We start from the raw sequence: 20670 nt of genomic DNA on the forward strand, positions 1-20670 counted from the left end.
CAGATACTTCATTCGTGGTGGTACAGACCTATGTCCTTTTTGCATCCCTACCCCCCTTTTCAGGTTTCTGGTTTGATAATACTAAATTATCTGAAGTTTGAAATACTTTGTTATCCTTTCTACTTTTGAAGCTATAAGGAGAAATAGGACATGAAATGCTTGAAGTAGCAATCTGGCATTATTGCATAGGCCAGTTGACTGTAAGAATCCCACTTCCATTCTTTTTATATCAATGAATTGTAATGAGAGTTAGATTTTTCTTAGCAAACCACTAAGCAAGTTTAGCAAGCAGAATAGCAAATAATATTTTTACGAAAGAATTTCTGAGAGATCATGAAGTGTATTATGCAGCTGAGTTGTTAGATTGGACAACTTCTCATGCTCCATATGGCTTATCTGCAATGTACTGTTGCTGGAAGGAGGCATTCAGTCCAATGCTGCTATTGCTGATTTTCTGTTTTAACCATTTTATATTTATGGAAAGGTATGCATGGGAGGATGTGTGTGTATATATACGTGCTGTCAGTAAGGATTGAAAACAACATTTATGTACAATAAAATACAGGTGGGCACTCTTTTGAACTGTCTTATGGGTAGAACTGTACTCTTATTATTACCTTTATTTGTTGAAAAGATTGTAGAATATGTTTAATTTGTGAGTTACTGAATTGTTTCTGCTTCTTGAATATGTACATAGGTTTGCTTTGTCCTTTGTTTTTAGTAATAAAATTGACTTAGATGGTCAGTTAATTACTCTTTAATTGAAAATTCTAGTTGAAGATGCTTTCTGTACTTCAAGTAAAAGGAAAACCTGCTCAGTTATATATGATTTAATGATCAATTAAGTTGTATAGAAAGTGAAACAAAGACAAATGTGTCAAGTGTCAGACAGAGGCTGGCTTAATTTTCTCTGAGGAAACAGCATTGTCAGTACTGCTGGATTACTGACCATTTTAAGCCCCAAGAAATTCACTTGGGAGTGAACAGTGCAGCTGCTTCTGTGGGTCACTGACTGCATTGGGAAGCCCACAGCTTACTGAAAGTTTCTCAAAAATTGTAAGTAGGAGAACAGCACTTCCTTCATCACTACTCCCATGCATTGTATAATATTCTGAAGTGGATTTTACAGAAGATAAAACTGTTCTGCAGTAATTGCTGGTGGTTTATCTATTTAAAATAACATTTCACAGCAAAGATGGTTCAAGCTAGAAGTCTGAAAACCTTTTGTATGTGTTATTTTATATAAACGAGAGTTTGAATCCTGAGTGCCATCTTTATCATATCTTGGAGGAATTTGACAGCTAGCTTTCATGTTTGGCAAGCTAAGGATGCGTGTTAAAATTTGCCAGATACTGGAAGTGCTCCAGCATTTGAAACAAGACCCTGTCTTTTCTGAGAGTGGAATATAACAAGGACACTGATAAAACTTCAAGTCATGAACATTCAGCATCTGTAAATGATGAATACCTTTGCCTAAAACTGAACTTAGCAGAGCATTACCTAAAGGGCTCTCCCTCCTGTTTTATGGCCCATCATTCTGCACGCTTCTTATTTCTTCTGGTTTTTTTAACCACGAAGTAAGTAATCCTAAAAATAACGTTTTCCTAACATAACATTTGGCTAAGGACTATAGTAATTGTGGCAGAATTTATCAAGATGTGCTGTACTCAGAGTTTTTGTTATCTAGATATCCTTTAGATATCTTTGCAAAACGTCAATTATTTACTTATGTTTTTTTTTAATCTTGTAATACTCATTGAGCACAAGCATGGGAAGCAGTATGTAACTTAACTCAAAGCTCTGACTTAATATACCTCATTTAGGTTGAGGAGTCCATCAGGAAGCTTGGTGGGGCCTTGTTCATTAGGAAGTTAAGCTCTCCAAGTTGCTTAGCTGTGCAAATGTCCATCACAATCTGATTTAACCTTTTATGCATTGCAGTGAAATTTTGAGAACTGGGCACTGCATGCTCTATAGCTTTACTCTGCTGTTTTGGTTCATATGTGTACTTGTGGCTATGACTAGAATGCAGAATTCTGACTGCTAGCATAGGAAAATGCAAAGTGTCTGGCGGGCATAGTGAAAAGAAAAGCATTAGGCTAAACCTAAGCAGCCTTTTAACTCGTGGGGAAGGAAAACAGCTTAATGATGACATCTGCAGATGCTTAAGTAGTTAAAGTTGAGAATATTAATAGAACCTGTGGAAAATCTACAAAATCCGTAAACAGTGCACGAAATCCTGTCCGTGTTACTTAAAAAAACAGAAATTAAAGTCTACAGAAATAGCGTTGATGAGCTTCCTACACAAAACACTGTTACTAAGATGAGTTATGTGTTTTTCTCTGGCTGCTCGCTTGCACTACTTGTAAACTTTGGTCCTGCTGTATTTTAGACAGCGGCAGAATTTATGCATCTGATATTGCAGGGTCAAGCTTGGCATTTATGGAGCCGTGTCGTTACTTGGGAGAAAAGAAACAGAAACGATGCTGCTTCTGAGACCGAAGTGACCTGCAGGAAGTTTAGAAACTATAAATAGCTTCCTGTTACTAAAAATACTCCTCATAATAAGGGAGAAACGATGTATGTAAAGGATGAAGCACAGTGGTATTATTCGGGGTGATAGGAGTGAAATGTTCTGTGTTATAATGGAAGAAATTCAGCCTAGTTTTTAGCATGTAACAGGGAGCAAATAACGAAGGGATCGTCGTGCTTTCAATGTGACATTTTGCTGTGTGTCAGCTCTGCAGCCATACATGTAGTTCTCTGCTCCGTGGGAAGGGAGGTGAACTGCCTGAAAGGAATTTGCCCTTTTTTTCCTCTCGCTGATGTTTCACATAATAAGAATGAAAACTGGGTGGGAGTCTGGGGCTGTGAGTGCCGCGCTTTTCTTTTTCCTTTGTGTAGGAATATCTCAGAAAAAAGGTGGGGCTTTTTGAGGAGGATGTTGTTATCAGTGGTGGATTCAGACAGTGGTCTACAGCTGCCAGAAAGGCCAGGCCAGTACTGCTGCCTACTCAGTATATCTGGTGCTCAGCCCCTGCATTGGTACACCAGTTCATTCCTGCTATGACCACTGACAACAAGCAAAATTAACTTGTAGCATGGCTGAGGAGAACTTTCTATCATTTTAGTGCAGAAGAAAATGGCTTCCTGCAGGCTCCAGCAGAAATCTGCGTTGGCTTATTACTTTTGTCCAGGACTGTGCACTTTCTGTGGCGGTCACTTGTTGATGTCACTGTACCCATGGACATTTCAGTGATTCCCTTAATCTTGGACAAATGACTGTAAAGCATGATCTCTGTAATTTTCTGCAGAGGTGAGACAGGAGGCTGATCCTAAAGGATATGCTCTCACTGAGTAGTTCAGTAATCCTTGGATCTCTCTTTTATGATTTTGTTTGTTTCTGAACCTCAGTAGGAAAGACTTTAATGCAACTTGGGCAAACACTGCTGGTATCTGTGTTTTATTGGTGTGAAGCTGCAGCTGTACAGTGTTGTGCCTCTGGATCTTGTGGTTATTCCCATCGCAGGTGGCAGAGTTCTGCTCAGTCCCCTCTGCCCTGCAAAGGCACTGTGTGAGTGCCTGACGGTCACATTGTGAATAAGGAACCTTTGGAATTTGATGCAGCAGCATCTTCTTTCTCTCTGCTATTGCACAGCAGCTCTCCGGAGCATCAGGACACTGTTCAGTTGGTTATCCTTTGATAACCATGGTGTACATGCTTACTAAGGCATCAGTAATATTTAGAAGTGCTAGTGGTGCCTCTTCCATTACTTCATGCCTAAGGAATACTTACACTTGGATTTTTTTTTTTATTTTTATTTTTTAAGTGTTTACTCCAACTTTGTACTGCCTCACATCTTTTCCAAGCTCAGTCTGGAACAGCAGAAACGGAGCTAGCCACTGTTTTTATCTGGAAGGCTTGCCTTTTCTAAAGGAAATCATCTTTTTCATTTCAGTCTTAGTAAAATTTTGGAAATGGTGTTTCATCTGAAATCATGAGGAAAAAACAACAACAACAAAAAACCCAGCACCAATAGGAATTGCAGAAATTGAGCTGTTATCTTGATTCATAGCGGTGCGGATAGCAACAACCTTTTCCCAACTTGTGTAACATCAGCAGGCTATGAGAACTCAACAGTGAGGACTTTGAATGAGCTAACATTCCTGCTTCATAATGCACTTTACATTTCATGTCCTCCTACTTTTGCCTTTTAAGGCAAAAAAATATTATTTCCTGAGGTTACAGTGAACACAAGCAAGTCCTCTACAGTTGTGCCAAGGGAGCTGGTGAGGAGCCCAGATGACTGCTATCAACATTCTTGCCCTTTTAACCATGTGAGCACAAAACAAGCTGCTTGTGCTTTTTAACCATTAGCAACACATCCTTCCAGAGTTGGACACAAACCCTGGATAACAAACTGTTATCTTTCCTGCAGAGGAGGACGGTTGGATGTTGTCATTTAACTGTCTTGGGTAGCAGTAATCTGTACCTGGCAGTTCTGTTTCTGCTTTCCAGAACTGCTGATGACTGGTATTTTGAGCCAGTGTAAGTTTGTGTGACAGAAGATAGTTACACTGTGCTGGTTGAATATCATCTTTGCTTCCTCGTGGGTCACACCATAAATAGCTATCGTATTTCTGTTCTCTTTGTACTAGCAATTAAAGTAGAATGTGTTGAATTGCAGAGAGAAACTCATTTTGTCACTTGTTTTGTGAGAAGGTCTCCTGTTCCTTAAATGCTTCTTGCACAGGCAAAATGCAGTGCAATTAAAATGATTTTGTGCAATGTGTAGGGAAGGTCAGGAGAACAGTGTGCTGTGTGCTTGAATAGTACTTCAGTCCTCCATAACTAGCCCAGCCTTTCTCATACAGCATTTACCAAGCTCTGCTGTTCAATAAAAAAACAAAACATATATCAATATAAAATAATAATTCTGTTTATCTCAGTCTTACACAGTGCCACAAAAACAGTCTAAAGCTTCTGGGCCATTCTGCAGTATGTGTGTTACCACAGCTGCCAGGAGCATTTGTGTAGTGACTTCACACGTAGCAACGACATCTCTTTGTTTGCTTGGTTCTTTTTAAAAGGATTTCATACCTGCTATGGTTCCTCTCAGCACTTGCTTTGCATGATTTTCTGAGAAAAATCAATTCTTTCCTCAGTTAGCTCATCGGGTCTAACATCAAAGCTGCAAAGTGTCAGTCACTGAGGACACAGTGCAGCACATTGGCAAACATGCTGGAACAATTGCCAGTAGTTTTGGATAAGTCTTAGAGGAAGTGGAAAGTAATACAGATTAACTCCAAAAGCTACACGTTCCCTTAAATCATCTGGAAAATAAGACTTAACACAAGAAGGCAAATGGAGTGAGCACTGAATAGCAAAACTTGGAAGTTAGTGTTCTTTTTCCCTCTTGTGGTAAGAAAATTTGTTCTGTATTAGCCCCAACTGCAAGAACTCTCACTTTTTTTGTCTACAAAAATGTTTGTGTATCGCACCAGAGAAATTAAACTGTTAGAGGAATTTCTTTCATCTTCAGAGTTTGTGAAATTTGGCTCTTTATTTATCTCAGAAATAACACAGAATCATAGAATGGTTGGGTTGGAAGACGCTGTAAGGATCACCCAGCCCTCCCCACCATGGGCTGGCTGCCCCCACAGCTCAGGCTGCTCAGGGCCCCATCCAGCCCAGCCTTGGGCACCTCCGGGGATGGAGCACACACAGCTATCTGGGCAGCAGTGCCAGGGCCTCACCGCCCTCTGAGTAATGAATTTCCACTTGACCTCTAACCTAAATCTCCCTTCTTTTAGTTTAAAGCCATTCCCCCTTGCGTCCCGTCGCTTGTAAGCTCCTTCAAGTGCCATAAGGACAAAGGTATGCCGAGTTATTTACAGTCTTTGGAGAAACGACAAAATGTGGCTGTAGGGTCCACGAAGGGTGAGGTTAGCCCTCGGTGTGGAATTCAGCTCTGTCCCCATGGCCCCGTTCCCAGCAGCCGTCCCTGTGCTCCGTGGGCAGGGCCCGTTATCGCGCCACGCTGTGCTGCGTAGGCTTCGCCTGACTCTGTGAACAGCTGACAGCATTCCTCTTGTTAGTACAGCCGCGAAGCAGGAAGGTTTCACCGTTCTGTTATGGCGCAGTGATAAAGTAGCAGTCTTTTTATGGTTAGGTCCTCGAAGTGACAGTGCGTGTTTCAGCGATAAAGAGACAGAGCTCAGGATATCAGACCCAGACGTATTATCTGTAACAGCACACCGTGCCTTAAATCCTTCCACAATGACAGGAACCCCATCTGGAGTGAAGGTTTCCAGAATCTTAACCGGGAGATACTGAGCATTTTCCTTCCTCATGAGTCAAACGGAGTTAACCCCATTGTTATCGAAAGTAAAAATAGCTGCTGGCCGAGAGGAAGGATGCCTTTCTGTATTTTCTGAGCCCGTTCCTTTGTATTGGAGCTGTGAGCATATCATCCCTGAGGATGAGTCCCAGTGTTTCACTCAGTTGTTTTATCAAAAGGGGCGTTAATGAAACTCCCATGTTGCAATACTTAAAGTTGCACTGACCTCTTAGGAACTAGACAGAAGTTCAGCACTGTCTGCTGTGTATTTATTGCAAATTCTTTCTATATAATACCTGAACACAACTTCTAAATGTCTTGCACACTGTGCTGAGCACCCTGTTAAGTACCTATTTGGGTTCTATTTCAAGCATTCCGTGGGCTGCAGGGGTTAAGTACAATGAAGATTACACAGTGTCAACATTTTCCCTGCTGATATCAAAGTGTAGAGAACTGGCAGCCTGACTTGTCAGGAAGAACTGGGAGGGATAGCGGGCTCCGACCTTGAGCAGCCGGCCCTTGTATGGCCACGTCCATATCCGTGCCCAGCCGATTGGCTGGCGGTGTGGGATTGGGGCGCTGGAAGGAGCTCCACCTGTTCCCCATGTGCTGCTTCAGTGGTGGCATTTTTGTGGGAGTTCCAGGGACGGCGTGGGATACCGGGAGCCGGCCGAGAAACCCGAGAGGGGAATTATAGCTTGTGGTGACCTGTGATATTAAAGAATTTCAGAGAACACAGTTGGATTTTAGTGCTGCTTAGAAGCTGAAGTAGAAGTAGGGAGTGTTTTGCACATGTATAAATAGTAAGAGAGTTTTGTGTATTTTTTTATTGTGCTAGATAGTGCTTGAATAAAAAATGAATGCTTTAAAGTAACCTTCTTTAAAAAAGTAATGTTCAGTACATTATGGAAGCATAGCTTCAACCAGAAAGTGAATTTCTTTCTGTTGCTGAGGACGTGGACATGTGGATTTCAATTTTTTAGGATCTTTCAGTGTAATGTTAATAAAACTTGCATGCCTTGTTAGCAAAAGAAAGCACCACCTCCCTTCCCCTATGGTCCCACTGCTGCCTTATACGTGGCTCGTGTAGACCTGTTGAAAAATATGTATTGCTTTCCTCTCATAACCTGTCTTAAAACATTTATGATTTTTCTGTGGGGAGCATTTTAAATCTTAGTTTGTTAGAAATGAGAACTTATAATGAGAATTTTGATTGTGTAGTAGATGAAAAAGAAAAAAAAAAGGACTGAAAACATATCAAATGGATCTTTTAATTGTTTGCTCAAAAGAGCTGCAGGTTCACATCCTTCCTCAGTAGCTTATTCGTAATGCCTGCATTGTAGACATGCTCTGTTTCTGGGGGATGTTGATGCAAGAGTTCCACCAGCAAACAGGAAGTACCCCACAGAGCGGTCACATCAAGTTAGAGTAAAGAAGTCTGAAAAAGCTTATATTTAGCAAACTAAGTCATGTTACAGAGGGATTATGTCATTTCTTTTTATATTTTTTGCACTTCTTGTTACCATGCAGGATGACTGCAGTGCAGGAAAATCCTGCCTTTGTAAGCCAGTGAGACCAAGTGTTACATATATTCATGTAATGCAGTAGCTACATTCAGATGAAAACTGTTAGTTGTCGTATCGCTCGACTTCAAGCCATATGCTTTTAAAAATATGAGGGATGCTAATAGGGATGCTAAAATCAATTTATTAAAGATCCAATAAAGACTAAGATGTTTTTTTGATTACTGGTGAAGACATTAATTCCTTTGACATAGGCTGACTGTTGAAGGTCTGTCAGGCAACTGTCCTCTATCAGCCGGTGTCTGAAAACAGTTTGGTGTAGAACACTGGAGGTGGAATGATTTTAGGTTGAAACTGCCCATGAGATGGCACCTTGGGAGTCTATGCCTCTGAATGAACTTTTCTGTTGGTGTACTATGCCACTATTTTGAAAGACTTAGCTTGTCTATTGATTTTTGTCTGTGAAAATTTCTTGTAGTTTCAGTGGCTCTGAATGATTCGGTAGTATACAAAAGATCTTGGCAAGTTAGTATGATCTGTATGTGAATTTTCCAATTGTATTTCAGACCTTAAGAAAGAAAGGCCTTAATGGTTGTGAGAGCCCTGATGCTGACGATTACTTTGAGCACAGTCCACTATCGGAGGACAGATTCAGCAAACTAAATGAAGATAGTGATTTTATTTTCAAGCGAGGCCCTGTAAGTACTTTTATTTTATCTCTACTTTTTATTTGTTGATCCTTTTTATTAACTTCATTATTTAGGCTCTGAACAAGAAGGAACACAGAGGGTGCGACAGCCCGGACCCTGACACTTCATATGTGCTCACGCCACATACAGAAGAAAAATATAAAAAAATAAATGAAGAGTTTGATAATATGATGCGGAATCATAAAATCGCAGTGAGTACTAAAGTATGGTTTGTGCTTCTATTCCATGCATGAGAGTTTTCACAGGTGTTGCTTACCACTGTAAAGACAAGAGGCTGTATTGGTTTGAAAAGGGAAATGTGTATTTTCATGAGGTAAAATGAGGTATCGATACTCGCTCTTGATAATTACATTTTTTCATAAGGAGTAGGAGAGAAAGAAATCGTGTCTCCAGCTTCTCAATTATGCACACAGATTTTTTCATGCTGTGTGGATGTGAAGTAATGTTTCCAAATTTCAGGACCTTAGCTTCCTTGCCTAAAATATTCTAAAAAGACAGATTCCATTATGGGATATAAAAATCTTATAGTCCTTCTTATATCTGATAAAGATTTTACAGTATGTTACAATTAGAGTTGGCTCATTCTACTGCCAAATCAATTGACTTTATTTTCCTGAAGGCAAGATTTAGAAAGGTGTTTAGATGTTTCAAAATGACAGTGGGATCTTCAGAAACATTGATATCTTGTTGAAAGCATGTTCAGCCAGAGAACATGGACACCAGAAGATCTTCTGAAAATTTTGTAATGAGTGTCTAACTCAAATATTTATCACTTGCTGGAAGTCACTTAATTGCTTTAGGAAGATATTGTCACTAATTCCACAGTGCAATCAGAGCATCGTTTCCATTTTAATATTGTATAATTAAAAAATGAGCCCCATGTGTTTACAGGGCAGGTTGTCCATGTTCTCATGAGTTTCGTATCTGCTCTTTAATTTATGGGTCCAAGGTAAAAAGATTCAGTGGAGTACTCATAGATGAGAATTATTGTGCTCTAGAACTCAAGAACTTTAGGGTTAACAGTAATGGAAATTTTGCATGATCTTCTCAGAGGTGTGATGTTTAATTTCCACCTACGAAAGCAGTTAGCATTGAATGTTACAGGTGGAGTATCTTCTGAGAAAACTAATATGGGGCTCTGCCATGACCTTTAGATTTTTTTAACATTGTCTAGTTGTAGCAATTAAAATAAATGGACTGGCTAGGTTAATCAGCATAGATCCTGGCGTAAATGAAGAGTGTGTCCCCACAGGACTGCTAATAGTGAAAATGATTTAATTGATCACAGCAATAGAACCATCTCTGGGAAAAGAACAGCAAACTGGCAGTCTGACACCCAGAATCCGTTCTTCTTGCAAATTCTTTATGCTTGAATGTAGCTGTCTTTTATTCCTTCTTTGTTTTGATGTTTTCACTACCTAGTGTTTCTGTATTGAAACATCTTTAGGCCTTATCTATTAGTATGATATGGTTAAATTGCTCTCCATTGATGTTTTGTGGTCTTCCCGAGCGGCTTAAGTTTTCTGTGTGGGCATTAATGTAAATAAAAAAGGGAACATTAATTTTTAGCTCTGTAGTTCTGTATTTATAGTTTAAATTATACCTGTTGTGGTTCTGTTTCCAGTACTTGTGGATCTTGGATAAGAATGTAGCTTCTTTTATTCTAGTGCCCTTATTATTGTTGAAAGATAGAAATGAGGCAGAGTGAAGAATTCAGTCAAAACCAAATGCATACCATAGATGGACAGATGCTGCTGTCCATCTGTATTGTAAGGAGTGGGGGAAGCTGTCATTTATAGATTCTATATTGAGAAACCTATGAAAAAAATGTTCAAAAATGTTCTTACTGTTAACTTCTAAGTATTGTTTTAAGTATACTTCAGCTATTTCAAGTTTAGTTTGAGTTAATGGAAAGCATACTATTTTAAAGCATCCTTTTTTAATAGGTTATAAACAGTTTCTTTAAGTAGTTTCCCATGAAGACAAGTATCAGTGCAGCTTGTCATTACTTAGATGCTGTGAATGATTTGCTAGCATTACATTGCTGTGCTTCGTTACTTCTTGCTTCCATCTGTGCCAAAAAATGATAATTATTCTGAGGAATGCTTCAGCATGGAAGCTGTCATTAGTTCTCACTAGTAAGAGGTTTCGCTTTTTGTATAAAATGTATTATGGTCTGTACATCAGTGTAGAATTACTGTTGTATTTCAGATGATATCAAATTATCGTTTAGAAGTGTCATTCTGTGTAAATTTTAAGCTGCATATGACAAAGTACATCTCTTAAGTATACTTGCTAGGTCATGAGTGTGTGTCATCTTCAGCTGACCTCTAAACTACCATCTCTGTCAACAAATTCTACTAAATTTTTATTCTTAAGCTGTACCTGTCATAGTTTGTTGCAGATACTCTGAGAGTTGTGAAAGAAAATAGTCCCTTTTGTTTCAGAAACACAACACTGTCAAAGGATAGGAATGAGACAAAGGCCAAACAAGTTAGTCATAACCAAATGAGCACCATAGATGGGCAGGCATTTAAACTTTTGAGTCGAATAGTTGTGGAATAACAAACATATATATACTGTGGAAAAACAGTTGCCTTTTGAATAGCGCCGTGAGAATTAGAATAAAAGAAAAAATAAAAAGGGAAAAACGTTTACACAAGAAGAAAATGAGTGGTTATTCAAGCAGAGTTTTGCAGAACACGTCTCAGAAAACGACGGTCAAAGTTGATTAAAATCAAATTACTGAAGTTTGTAAATTTCTGAAGGTTTTACTTTTTTGGCATGTTGAAAAAAGGTTTTAGAGATCAGTAGCAATATTTTGGCAAGATTATTAGTAGAAAATGTTATTACTAATTGATCCTTTTTTGTCTTATAACTTTATATTATGTGCATGTTTATGCTTACATTTTGAAGATGTAACAATTTGTTGATTTGTCAACATATTTATCTTGTTGTGGCTTTGTAATAATCCAAATTAACTGGTGAATTTCTTGTATTTCTGAGCTATATGAATATCTTCAGGTTTTTGTATGTTAATTTCCTCTCAGTGTTTTGATAAGTTTATGAGTAATTCTTCTGGAACTGTATTTTTGACGTATTATAATTCAACACCAGACTGCAACAAATGGATGTTTTCAGATTGTATGATTAATGAATTAGAGTTTCAAAACTAACATAATTAACTCTTATAATTGTTGGCAAACTTGTAACGTGTATTTTTTATAATGTGCTGTGTTTGTGAATATAGTTAATGCTAATCTTGTCCTCTGTGTTCCTTGCTTTCTTTCCTCCAGCCCGGCTTGCCTGCTCAGAACTTCTCCATGTCGGTTACGGTTCCAGTGTCCAACCCCAACACTTTAACCTACAGTAACCCAGGGAGTTCCCTCGTATCCCCATCACTGGCAGCCAGCTCATCATTAACAGACACGACCATGCTCTCCCCACCTCAGACCACCCTGCATCGGAACGTATCACCTGGGGCCCCGCAGAGACCACCGAGTACTGGCAATGCTGGTAGGATTTCAGTACTGTTGTGCTTTTCCTTTTTCACCCTCCTTTATATTTTTATTAAAAAACAAACAAACAAAACAACCCACAATTTTTTTTTCCAATGACTTTTTTTAGGTGGAATGCTGGGGACAACTGACCTCACAGTGCCAAATGGAGCTGGTACCAGTCCAGTTGGTAAGTGTGGTATCGTATTTGTGCTGAAAAATAGTATTGTGGTTTCAGTTTGCACAATTATTCAGAACCTGTATTTTTATTTTGATTCCTTTTGGTTAAGGAAGAGCAAAGGACATAGTTATTACATTGCCTTGTAATTTGTAATTCTTATCAGACCTTTAACCCTCATACTTCTTCTACTTCGGTGATAATTTGCATTTTTTTACTGCAGTTGTTTTTAGTTGTTTGCTGCTCTTGCTTCTTTTTTTTTTTTCTATGAGTGAGATTACAGCATGCTTGAGAGTTATGTTCCCCCTTTTTTTCCCCTTCATATAGAATTCTCTATGCTTACTAAACTAGCTGTGTTCTGAAGATCTGGGTGCTTGGTGCTGGTTCTGGTGCCTATCAAAGTGATGAAAATACAGAATGTGTTGTTTGTATTGCTATGCATATCTTGCTAATTATTTTCTAGCTGTTGGATGAAAACAGCTTGGAAAACAATAGCAAGGTTCAGTTTTAATTTTGGAAGATGTTCAGCATTTCTTTCAAATATGAATTAGAGACCTTGCCAAAGAATCAAATTCACAGTATTTTTTGGTCTTCAGTAAATTGATATAATAGCGCTTTTTCAGGTAAATAAATCGTTGTCTTGCCTAGACAAAATTTAATACTCTGATAGTGATCAGGCAGCCACTGAATTTTACAGATAGACAAAATGAATGAGAGCTCACCCACCTTCTTCATATTGCTTCCATTCCTTGAGATGTCTTGGTAACTGAGAGCCAATTTTGGAAGCACTTACAGCTGTCTTCGATAAATGTTCATGGCAAGAAATGAGAGGAGCATCTCTTGACCTTCCAGTATTTGCCCACTGGTTAGTTAATGTGGCACTTGAGAAGAAGTTCTTTGAAGATATCCTCAGTTGATAGGATTTATAAATAAAAAAAACTGCATGCTGAAAGCTTGGGATTGACTTTCCACTCTTTCTCCATTCTTTGGCTATATGCAGCAAATAAATATTTTAGAATGGCTTCCATTGAGTAAGCAACACTTTAACAGTAGGAAAAAACAATTTTTAGAAACTGTGGAGGTCTCATGTTGATTTCTGTAGTGTTTCTGGGAGCGTAGGAAGTTCTGCACCAATATGTGAAGGAACTTCTTTACAGTGAGGGTGACAGAGCACTGGCACAGGCTGCCCAGGGCAGTTGTGGTGTCTCCTCTGGAGATATTCAAGACCTGCCTGGACACTTACCTGTGCAGCCTGCTGGAGGGGACCTGCTTTGCAGGAAGGCTGGACTCGATGATCTCTGGAGGTCCTTTCCAGCCCCTACAATTCTGTGATTCTCTAGTTGGAGGAAGTTTATTATCAAGACACTTCAGTCATTTTTTCCAAAATCAAGCTTTAGTAACAGTGGCTGCAGGTTTAAGACTCCTGTCAATAAGAAAATAAGACAGTTCTCTACAGCACTTGCTATGGAGTATTAAACGAGGGAAATACCAATTTTCAGTAGCTTGGTGAACATATTTAATGCAGTAGAAATGCTTTCCTTCTTGCATTTATTAATAGTTTATGTGAAAAGTCAAAATGCATCACTTATCTCTTGCTTTCCAGAACATCACACCCAAAATGTTACACACATACCCACTCATTTCTAGAAAGATTTTCATTTAAATAGGAGTTGTGGCTATATAAGAACAGTGGAAAATCTGTAAGAAGTACTTCTAGCAAAAAGCAGATACCTTGTTAGTACCACAGTACTAAATTACAGGGTCTGTAAAGTTGTTGGAGCTCCACAGTCCACTAGAATGTGGCATGACTTCCTTCAGATACTGTCAGGGGCACAGTAACCTTCTCAGTTGCAAACAAAATTGAGAAAGCATGCATAAATAGACTGAGCCTTGGCTGCTGCTTATTAAGAGTATACTTCAATTAATATCTGCAAAAAACAGTTGTTCTAGTTTGTTGTTATATTTACAGTAGAATTCACTTTAAACAAAATGCATTGCCTTTTTTTAGCCCTTTTTTTTTTTCCAATTTCATTTATACTTGCCAAGAGTGGAGAATTCTGGTATAGATATAGTTGTGGAAGGTCATGTTAATTTTTCAGCTCTCTGTAGAGATGCCAAAGATCAAGGTGGTACTCACAGTACCCATATTTCCTGATATTCTCTGCACCAGATGCTCTTGGAGGTCTTTCCAACCTCAGCGATTCAGTGACTGAAACAAAGGGAAAAGCAGCTCTGAGTCTCCGTTAGGAAGTTTTGAGCATTTGATTTTGCTCTCTTTTAATTGAAAGATGCTTACACATTTATGCCTCTGAGTGAAAAACAAGTAGAGGTTATCTTGGGAAGTAGTTCATGGTAAAATCTTGCATAAAATGGCTCATTTAATTCACATGAGGAACTTTTTTTCCCTCATATCCTATGCATCTTGATTAGAATAGATGATTTACTTTAACAGTCAATCTGCCAACAACAGTTCTTCTGTGGAAAGTAACTTTTTCTGATGAATAAAAATATCTGTGTGTTGTAGCGAAGATTGGTAGGTGGCTTTTTATGTTTAGAACAGAAAATTTTGTGATCGTTTTGCATGCAGCTGTCATAACTCTGAGAAATCTATTTTACATTTTTTGAGGTTTTTTTTTGAAGTTAACCCATCATATGAAAACTTCAGCAGATCCTTTTCACTTAGCAAGTGTATCAGTTTTGAGAGAAGGAAAAAGATCCTACATTTTGAGTCTTTGCTTTTGAGCAAAGATTTTTGTTGTTAATTAAATATTTTGCAGCTAGAATTTTTATGATGGTATTGCCAGTAGTCAGCACTAACCCTGTTCAGTTTATGATGGACATCTAATATGCTTCAGGGGTCCTGTATCCCCAGGATGTGTACAGTTTGCTGTTTGTTACCAACTTTATCATGGTTTGAATGCATGCTGCATGTTCGTATCATTCTTTTCAAAAGTCTGTGGTTTCTGTTAGCCAAAATATATTGTCACTTGCTCTGAATATCCAAATATGGGGGAGAAATTCTTTGATCTAAAACTGAAAGGACACTTCATGGACAGATCACCTTCATGTTTATCATAAGGATGCCTACCTTACTATGTTCCAGAAGATTTGGTGGTATTTGCCAGCAAAGTTCAGTGCTATTGAATTTGTCCTATTCTAGATGACTGTAAGAATTGGAAAACCTTAAAAGAAATACCAGTGTTGGCCCATTTCTACTTTCTGCTCCCATACTTCTCTTGTGAGGCATTGAACTATAACCATGCAAAATACCAGAGTGGCCCGTTAGGATTGTGGCCTTCATTGCCTGGGCTGCATGCCAAAGAAACCCTGATACCTTTGAACTATGGTGAGCTCCTGAAGAACTTCCCAGTAATGGATGTTTTTGAAGGAGCTTTTGGAACTGGAGAGTCTTTATAATGCGGGGACATGATATCTTTTTACAGGTATCTTTGTCAGTGAAGTAGCCCTTCCAGTCAGTAGTGTGGTTTGTGAGCCCAGTTCATCTGGGAAATTGTCTTTCCTTTTACAATTTTGTCATCAGAAAGAATGGGTAAGATAGAGTCATCTGAGTACTGACTTTCTCACTTCATTCCGGATCTATCTTATGTCATGTCCTCACTGATCTTCAGATTCTGAGGACATGAAGTAACTTCAGGTGTATTGAATTTCTTTGGACTAGAGCTGAAGAATATAATTGCCTGAACAGCTGTGTCTTGTGAGCTACTGGATCCCTACTGAGAGCCAGCCTAGATCATGTGTCATCTTTGATCATGGTGTCATGACAGCAGGAAGGATTATGCAGAGGTGCATTGACAGTTTGCTTACACCTGTGAACTGCCTTGCAGTTCAGGAGGGGATCAAGACAGGGAAGTGTGAAAGGCCACGCCAGCAAAATGGTTCACTTTAACTCGAGGGCTTGTCTGACTGGGCGACCATTTCTATGTGTTTGAGGATAAAACAGAGTGACCTTTCACAAGTCTGTTAAGTCAAATGACTGTTATGCTGCAGTTCTTAAGCATGCACCAAAAGGCTTCAGTAATAAAATAGCTTCCTGTGCATACATTTCTCTTCATGTTTTGCTTACTAAATGAAAAAGCACTCGATGAGAAGTATACAACTAACTCTGAAAAAAACCCTTGCAGTGGTTTTGCTTTAAATTGAATTGGTGCTATCAACCTTTTCCTTAAGGAATCATGTTCTTCTTCCTCTACCTAACACTCAAATTCGCCATTTTATGTGAAGACTGCTCCAAAATTAATGCTTCCTGTTTTATTACATTGGTCCACAATGTCAGAGAAAGATGTTGGTGGGATGGCAGAGGAGCTGTGTGACAAAATGGCATCTGACATGGAATAGGAATGAAGCAAAAGGATGGAACTGCATTTTTCCATGAGGAAAAATGTCACCCATTGACATTCATCAGCACTTGCTGAGAGTTTGTGGAGACCAAACAGTGAATGTAGCACAAAGAAGTGGTAGGTGATGCCTTTCAGCAGTGGCAACAGCAACACTGGGTCACCTCCACTGGTGCAGATTTTTATGAGCATGGTGTGCAGGCTCTAGTTCATTGCTGGTGATAATACACAGCTGTGATGGTGACTGTGTTGGAAAAATAGCATTTTGTAGCTGAGAATTAGCTCTATTGTGTAGTGTTATTGCATTCTTTGTGTCTGTTGTTGTTTCCATGGAAGTAACTAGGAGGCATTACTTTTGGAGCAACCTACGTATCATATGTGCCAGATAAACAGCATAGCATTGCTTTGCCCAAGGTAAATAGCTGTAAACCTTGAGCACGTTACTACTTTATCTGCTCTACTTGCTCTTCATGTGACAGGTAGTATCTGTCAGAGCTGGTCTTTCACTGGGCAGAGTTCCTCACTTCTTAGCTTGTATGGGAAGTGTTGCCAAGTAATGCAAAATGCAGTGGACAGAGGTTCTTGCTCTGTAATCTCAATAGTGTTGGCATAATATTTTGCATTGCTCTGATCTTCAGGGTTACCTGGGTAAATACAAGTCAGTGTTTCACCCTTCTCTAAGGAAGAAGTTGAAGGATGCCTGGAGAGCACTGAGAGCAGCCTGTTTACCCTTCCAGCTTGCAGCTTCCAAGCTCTGCTCGAGGAGGACTACTGAGAGTGGACTGCAGACCTGCTGGTTCGCTGCACCCGTCTCCTTTGCTAGGCACAGATCTGCTTATCAGCACAGAACCAAGTTTGATGCATCCATCATCATCTCGTTAGATCAGTTCACAAGAAATGATGGGCTGAAATTGGCTTGGAAAAACATGTTGGTAGAAGAAAGCATTTAGGTTTTTTCAGTTGTAGCAAAATGCCCCATCAGCATGGGTCAGCTCAGCCCCTGAATTACCTGTGGACTTTTAAAATTGAAATGTCAGAGTATCTTACCATAATTTCTGATTTACTAAGACATATAATACAGTTCTGGGTACAATTTGCCACGTGTATAACGAACTGTTAATCTCCCATCTGAATTTAAGTGTAAAGGTGGATCTGTATGAAGTCTCAGCATTGCTATAATGTCAGCTTGTCAGGATACTGCAGCACGTGGCCTCAGCAGTTCTGAACAGAGCATTTCTGGCTTCTGTTCTGATGGTTTTGTGTAGATGTATAGAAATCAACAGATTCAGAAAGCAGAACTCTGATTTCATTAACATAAATTGTGTAGTTTGGAAATGACCTAGAAGGCATCTATCCCATTCCCACTGCTGTATTTTCTCAGGCAGTTGGATAACATTTAGATACAAAAGCAATGTGCTCGTTTTAGTTTTGTTGCTGCGTTCTGAATAAACAACCATTATCTTGAAGATGGCTATTTAAACTCTTAAATATTCTGGAAAGTTCTCTCTCATCCTTGCATTTAACTTCAGGAAAAAGGAAAATCCAGCAACCTTTCTTTTTAAACTTTTTGCCCTCCAGTTTTGCTAAAGTGCATTTCCTTGGCAATATGGTGTGTCTTTTTTGCTGCATTTTAATATCTAAAGTACTGCCATTAGAAGTATGAATTGTACATGTTTCAAAGACTGACTGCTGTCAAAGTTATACTTTAATTCTATCCATAGTATTATCTGAAGGATTGATTTTTAAAGATCTGTGGAAATAGATTAATTTCAGCTCCCTTGAAATGTTACAATACAGCCTTCCCAAAGGCAGCAGAGAACTAAGGTGGAGTTATAAAATTAGGGTGGCATCAGCAGAGATTTCTGTGCAAATCTGAAAGTGGGGTGAGCTGCAGCTGTGGGTTGTTTGTTGTAGTTTTATTTTAATTCCTGCTTAAAACTGTCATACTCAGGAACACAGACTGAGTAGCTACTGCAAGTAGAAATGCAATTGTTAGATTTGGTTTCAAAACTTTATCCTCAACCCAAGTCTCATGTAGGAGCACTTCTCTGGTGTTCTGTAGGTACAGTGGTTCAGTGTTTGCAAATGTACTTTTCAGTTTACTTCTATTTATGTGACTTTTGACAGCTTCCATGATGTCACTTGTATATCTATTTATTTGCTATCATTTTTATTTTTGCTTCATCTGATGTTATTTCACTCCTTGTCCATGATTATTTTTCAGAACTATATGCAGCCATTTAGTTTCTCCAGAGGTGAACCACAAAAAAAGATTAATAGCATCAACGACTGTAATTTATTCCTTGAGTATTAATAAGAACATGGAGTGCTTTCCAGCCACGTGTGTTCATTGTTTCAGCTGATGTGATTTGTACAGTGATATATGAGTCTGGCTCATGTAATTGAATGCTTCATCTTGGGCTGGAGGACTATAAATGAGATTAAGCTGCATTACATTTCTGAAGGCAGGGGGTTCAGTTGTTGTTGAAATAGCTGCATTTTAAAACTTAGGCTTAGGAAAGAAGGCTGAAGAAGTGGGCTCATGGACAGCGGCCACGTTTATTATCACAGCAATTCACTGAAGTGTGAATTTTAAAATTTGTTTAAAATGATTTCTAGGATTGAGAGCTTATCTTTGCACGGGTCTGTTTTCCAAAAACGTGTCTTGAAAATGCGCTTATAGTTGTGCTTAAAAAATCAGTTAAATAAAACTCTTACAATGGAAATAAAAGCAGTAGCCTGAATTTACGCTTGCTTAAGGAATTATGTTCTGCTTCCATTTTTCAGTTTGGTGTTTTTAAATTTAAAATGACTGTATTTGGGGAAGGTGTATACTGGATGTGATAGATAAAATTTCTGCATGATACAAAATAGTGAGTAGAATTTATGGGGGTATTACAGCCTCAGTTTGGCGGGGTGCCGAGGAGTTGCATCACGCTGTAATGGTTATCGTTTTCTGGCTCCTGACCTTATTCCAAGAAATGCTGTGCTTTTCGTTATCCTCTCACTCTTAGCTTTTAATTTAATTTTCTTGTTAGATCTTCAACAGCAACAAAAAATGCTTAAAGTTTCATAGTAGAAATGAATATTCTACAGTCTTCCTGCAGCCACAGCATCTGGTTCTTCAAGTTATAGGTATGAATACTTAAGTGTTTGCTAAAGAGAAGAAACAGAACTTTTAGCAAAATGCTTCTCTTAGGTCAATGCCCGTACTGTTGTACACTTCTGCCATTTTTTCCCATTCTTAATACATATTTTTTCTAAACACTTGTTTTCTGTTTTTAAAAAGTGTTCAGCCATTTGACAGAACAAATGCTCGACTCTGCCCTGCTGCTCGAGTCAGACTGCCTGGAGGAGGCAATGGCACAGAGTTTGTTGTTTTTGACAGCACTGTTAAAAGCATGAAATGTTTCTGAAGGATTGGCAGAGCCTTGTAATAAGGGTTGCAGGAAATGACTGTATTGGGTGTGGAAGAGAGACACTGTCCAGATTTAACACATGAGCTACCAAAGTACTTGAAAACAGAGGACAGGAAATGGAGTTGCAGGCTAGACCGAAATGTGGTACAGAGCTCCATTGTTCCAAAGAGATACATTGTTCTGAGGCTTCAAGTGCAATGTAGAGCACCACAGCATTGCATGTAACAGTACTGACAGCATACTGAGTGATAACATTCTATTTGTTATTAGATTAAAACACCAACTCTTTTAGTACAGTAAGGTCTTTAAACGCACTGTCATTTTTTATAAAATGGAGGATGCTGTAACAATGTGTTAGATACAGTTAGATAAAAGTGTAGCTGTTTTCAAATAATCTCTCTTCCCTTGCATCTTTTTCCTGACCTGCTTAGCTTCTGCTCAGTCCTTTGGGGAGGTTTGCTTTGTGACCCGATGCGGTGTGGGCTTTTCATAGCTAATGTGTACTCTCATTTATAATGGATAGGTATCGATGCATCTACTTAATAAAGATGTCCCACAGTTGCAGATACCTCAGAGGTAGCACAGAACTTCTATTTTTATGGTTTCTTTGTCTGTGTGACCTACCTTTTAAAACATAACATTGGAAT

General features: G+C 38.9%; 1 protein-coding gene across 9 annotated transcripts in view; it reads left to right on the forward strand.

Moving 5' to 3' along the window:
- The window catches only part of MEF2A (myocyte enhancer factor 2A), a 76980-nt gene that overhangs the window by 40252 nt on the left and 16058 nt on the right, over nt 1-20670 (forward strand). For 3 of the 9 annotated variants that reach the window (XM_085234383.1, XM_085234384.1, XM_085234386.1), the window contains 4 exons: nt 8431-8562; nt 8628-8777; nt 11871-12090; nt 12202-12261. In XM_085234383.1, coding sequence (XP_085090509.1) covers nt 8431-8562; nt 8628-8777; nt 11871-12090; nt 12202-12261 — 562 coding nt within the window. The remainder of the gene's footprint in view (nt 1-8430; nt 8563-8627; nt 8778-11870; nt 12091-12201; nt 12262-20670) is intronic. The other 6 variants (XM_085234389.1, XM_085234391.1, XM_085234388.1 and 3 more) reach the window with 4 other exon arrangements.

This window comes from Meleagris gallopavo, chromosome 12 (assembly GCF_905368555.1).
Source record: "Meleagris gallopavo chromosome 12, MGAL_WU_HG_1.1, whole genome shotgun sequence".
In the NCBI taxonomy this organism is placed as follows: Eukaryota; Metazoa; Chordata; class Aves; order Galliformes; family Phasianidae; genus Meleagris; species Meleagris gallopavo.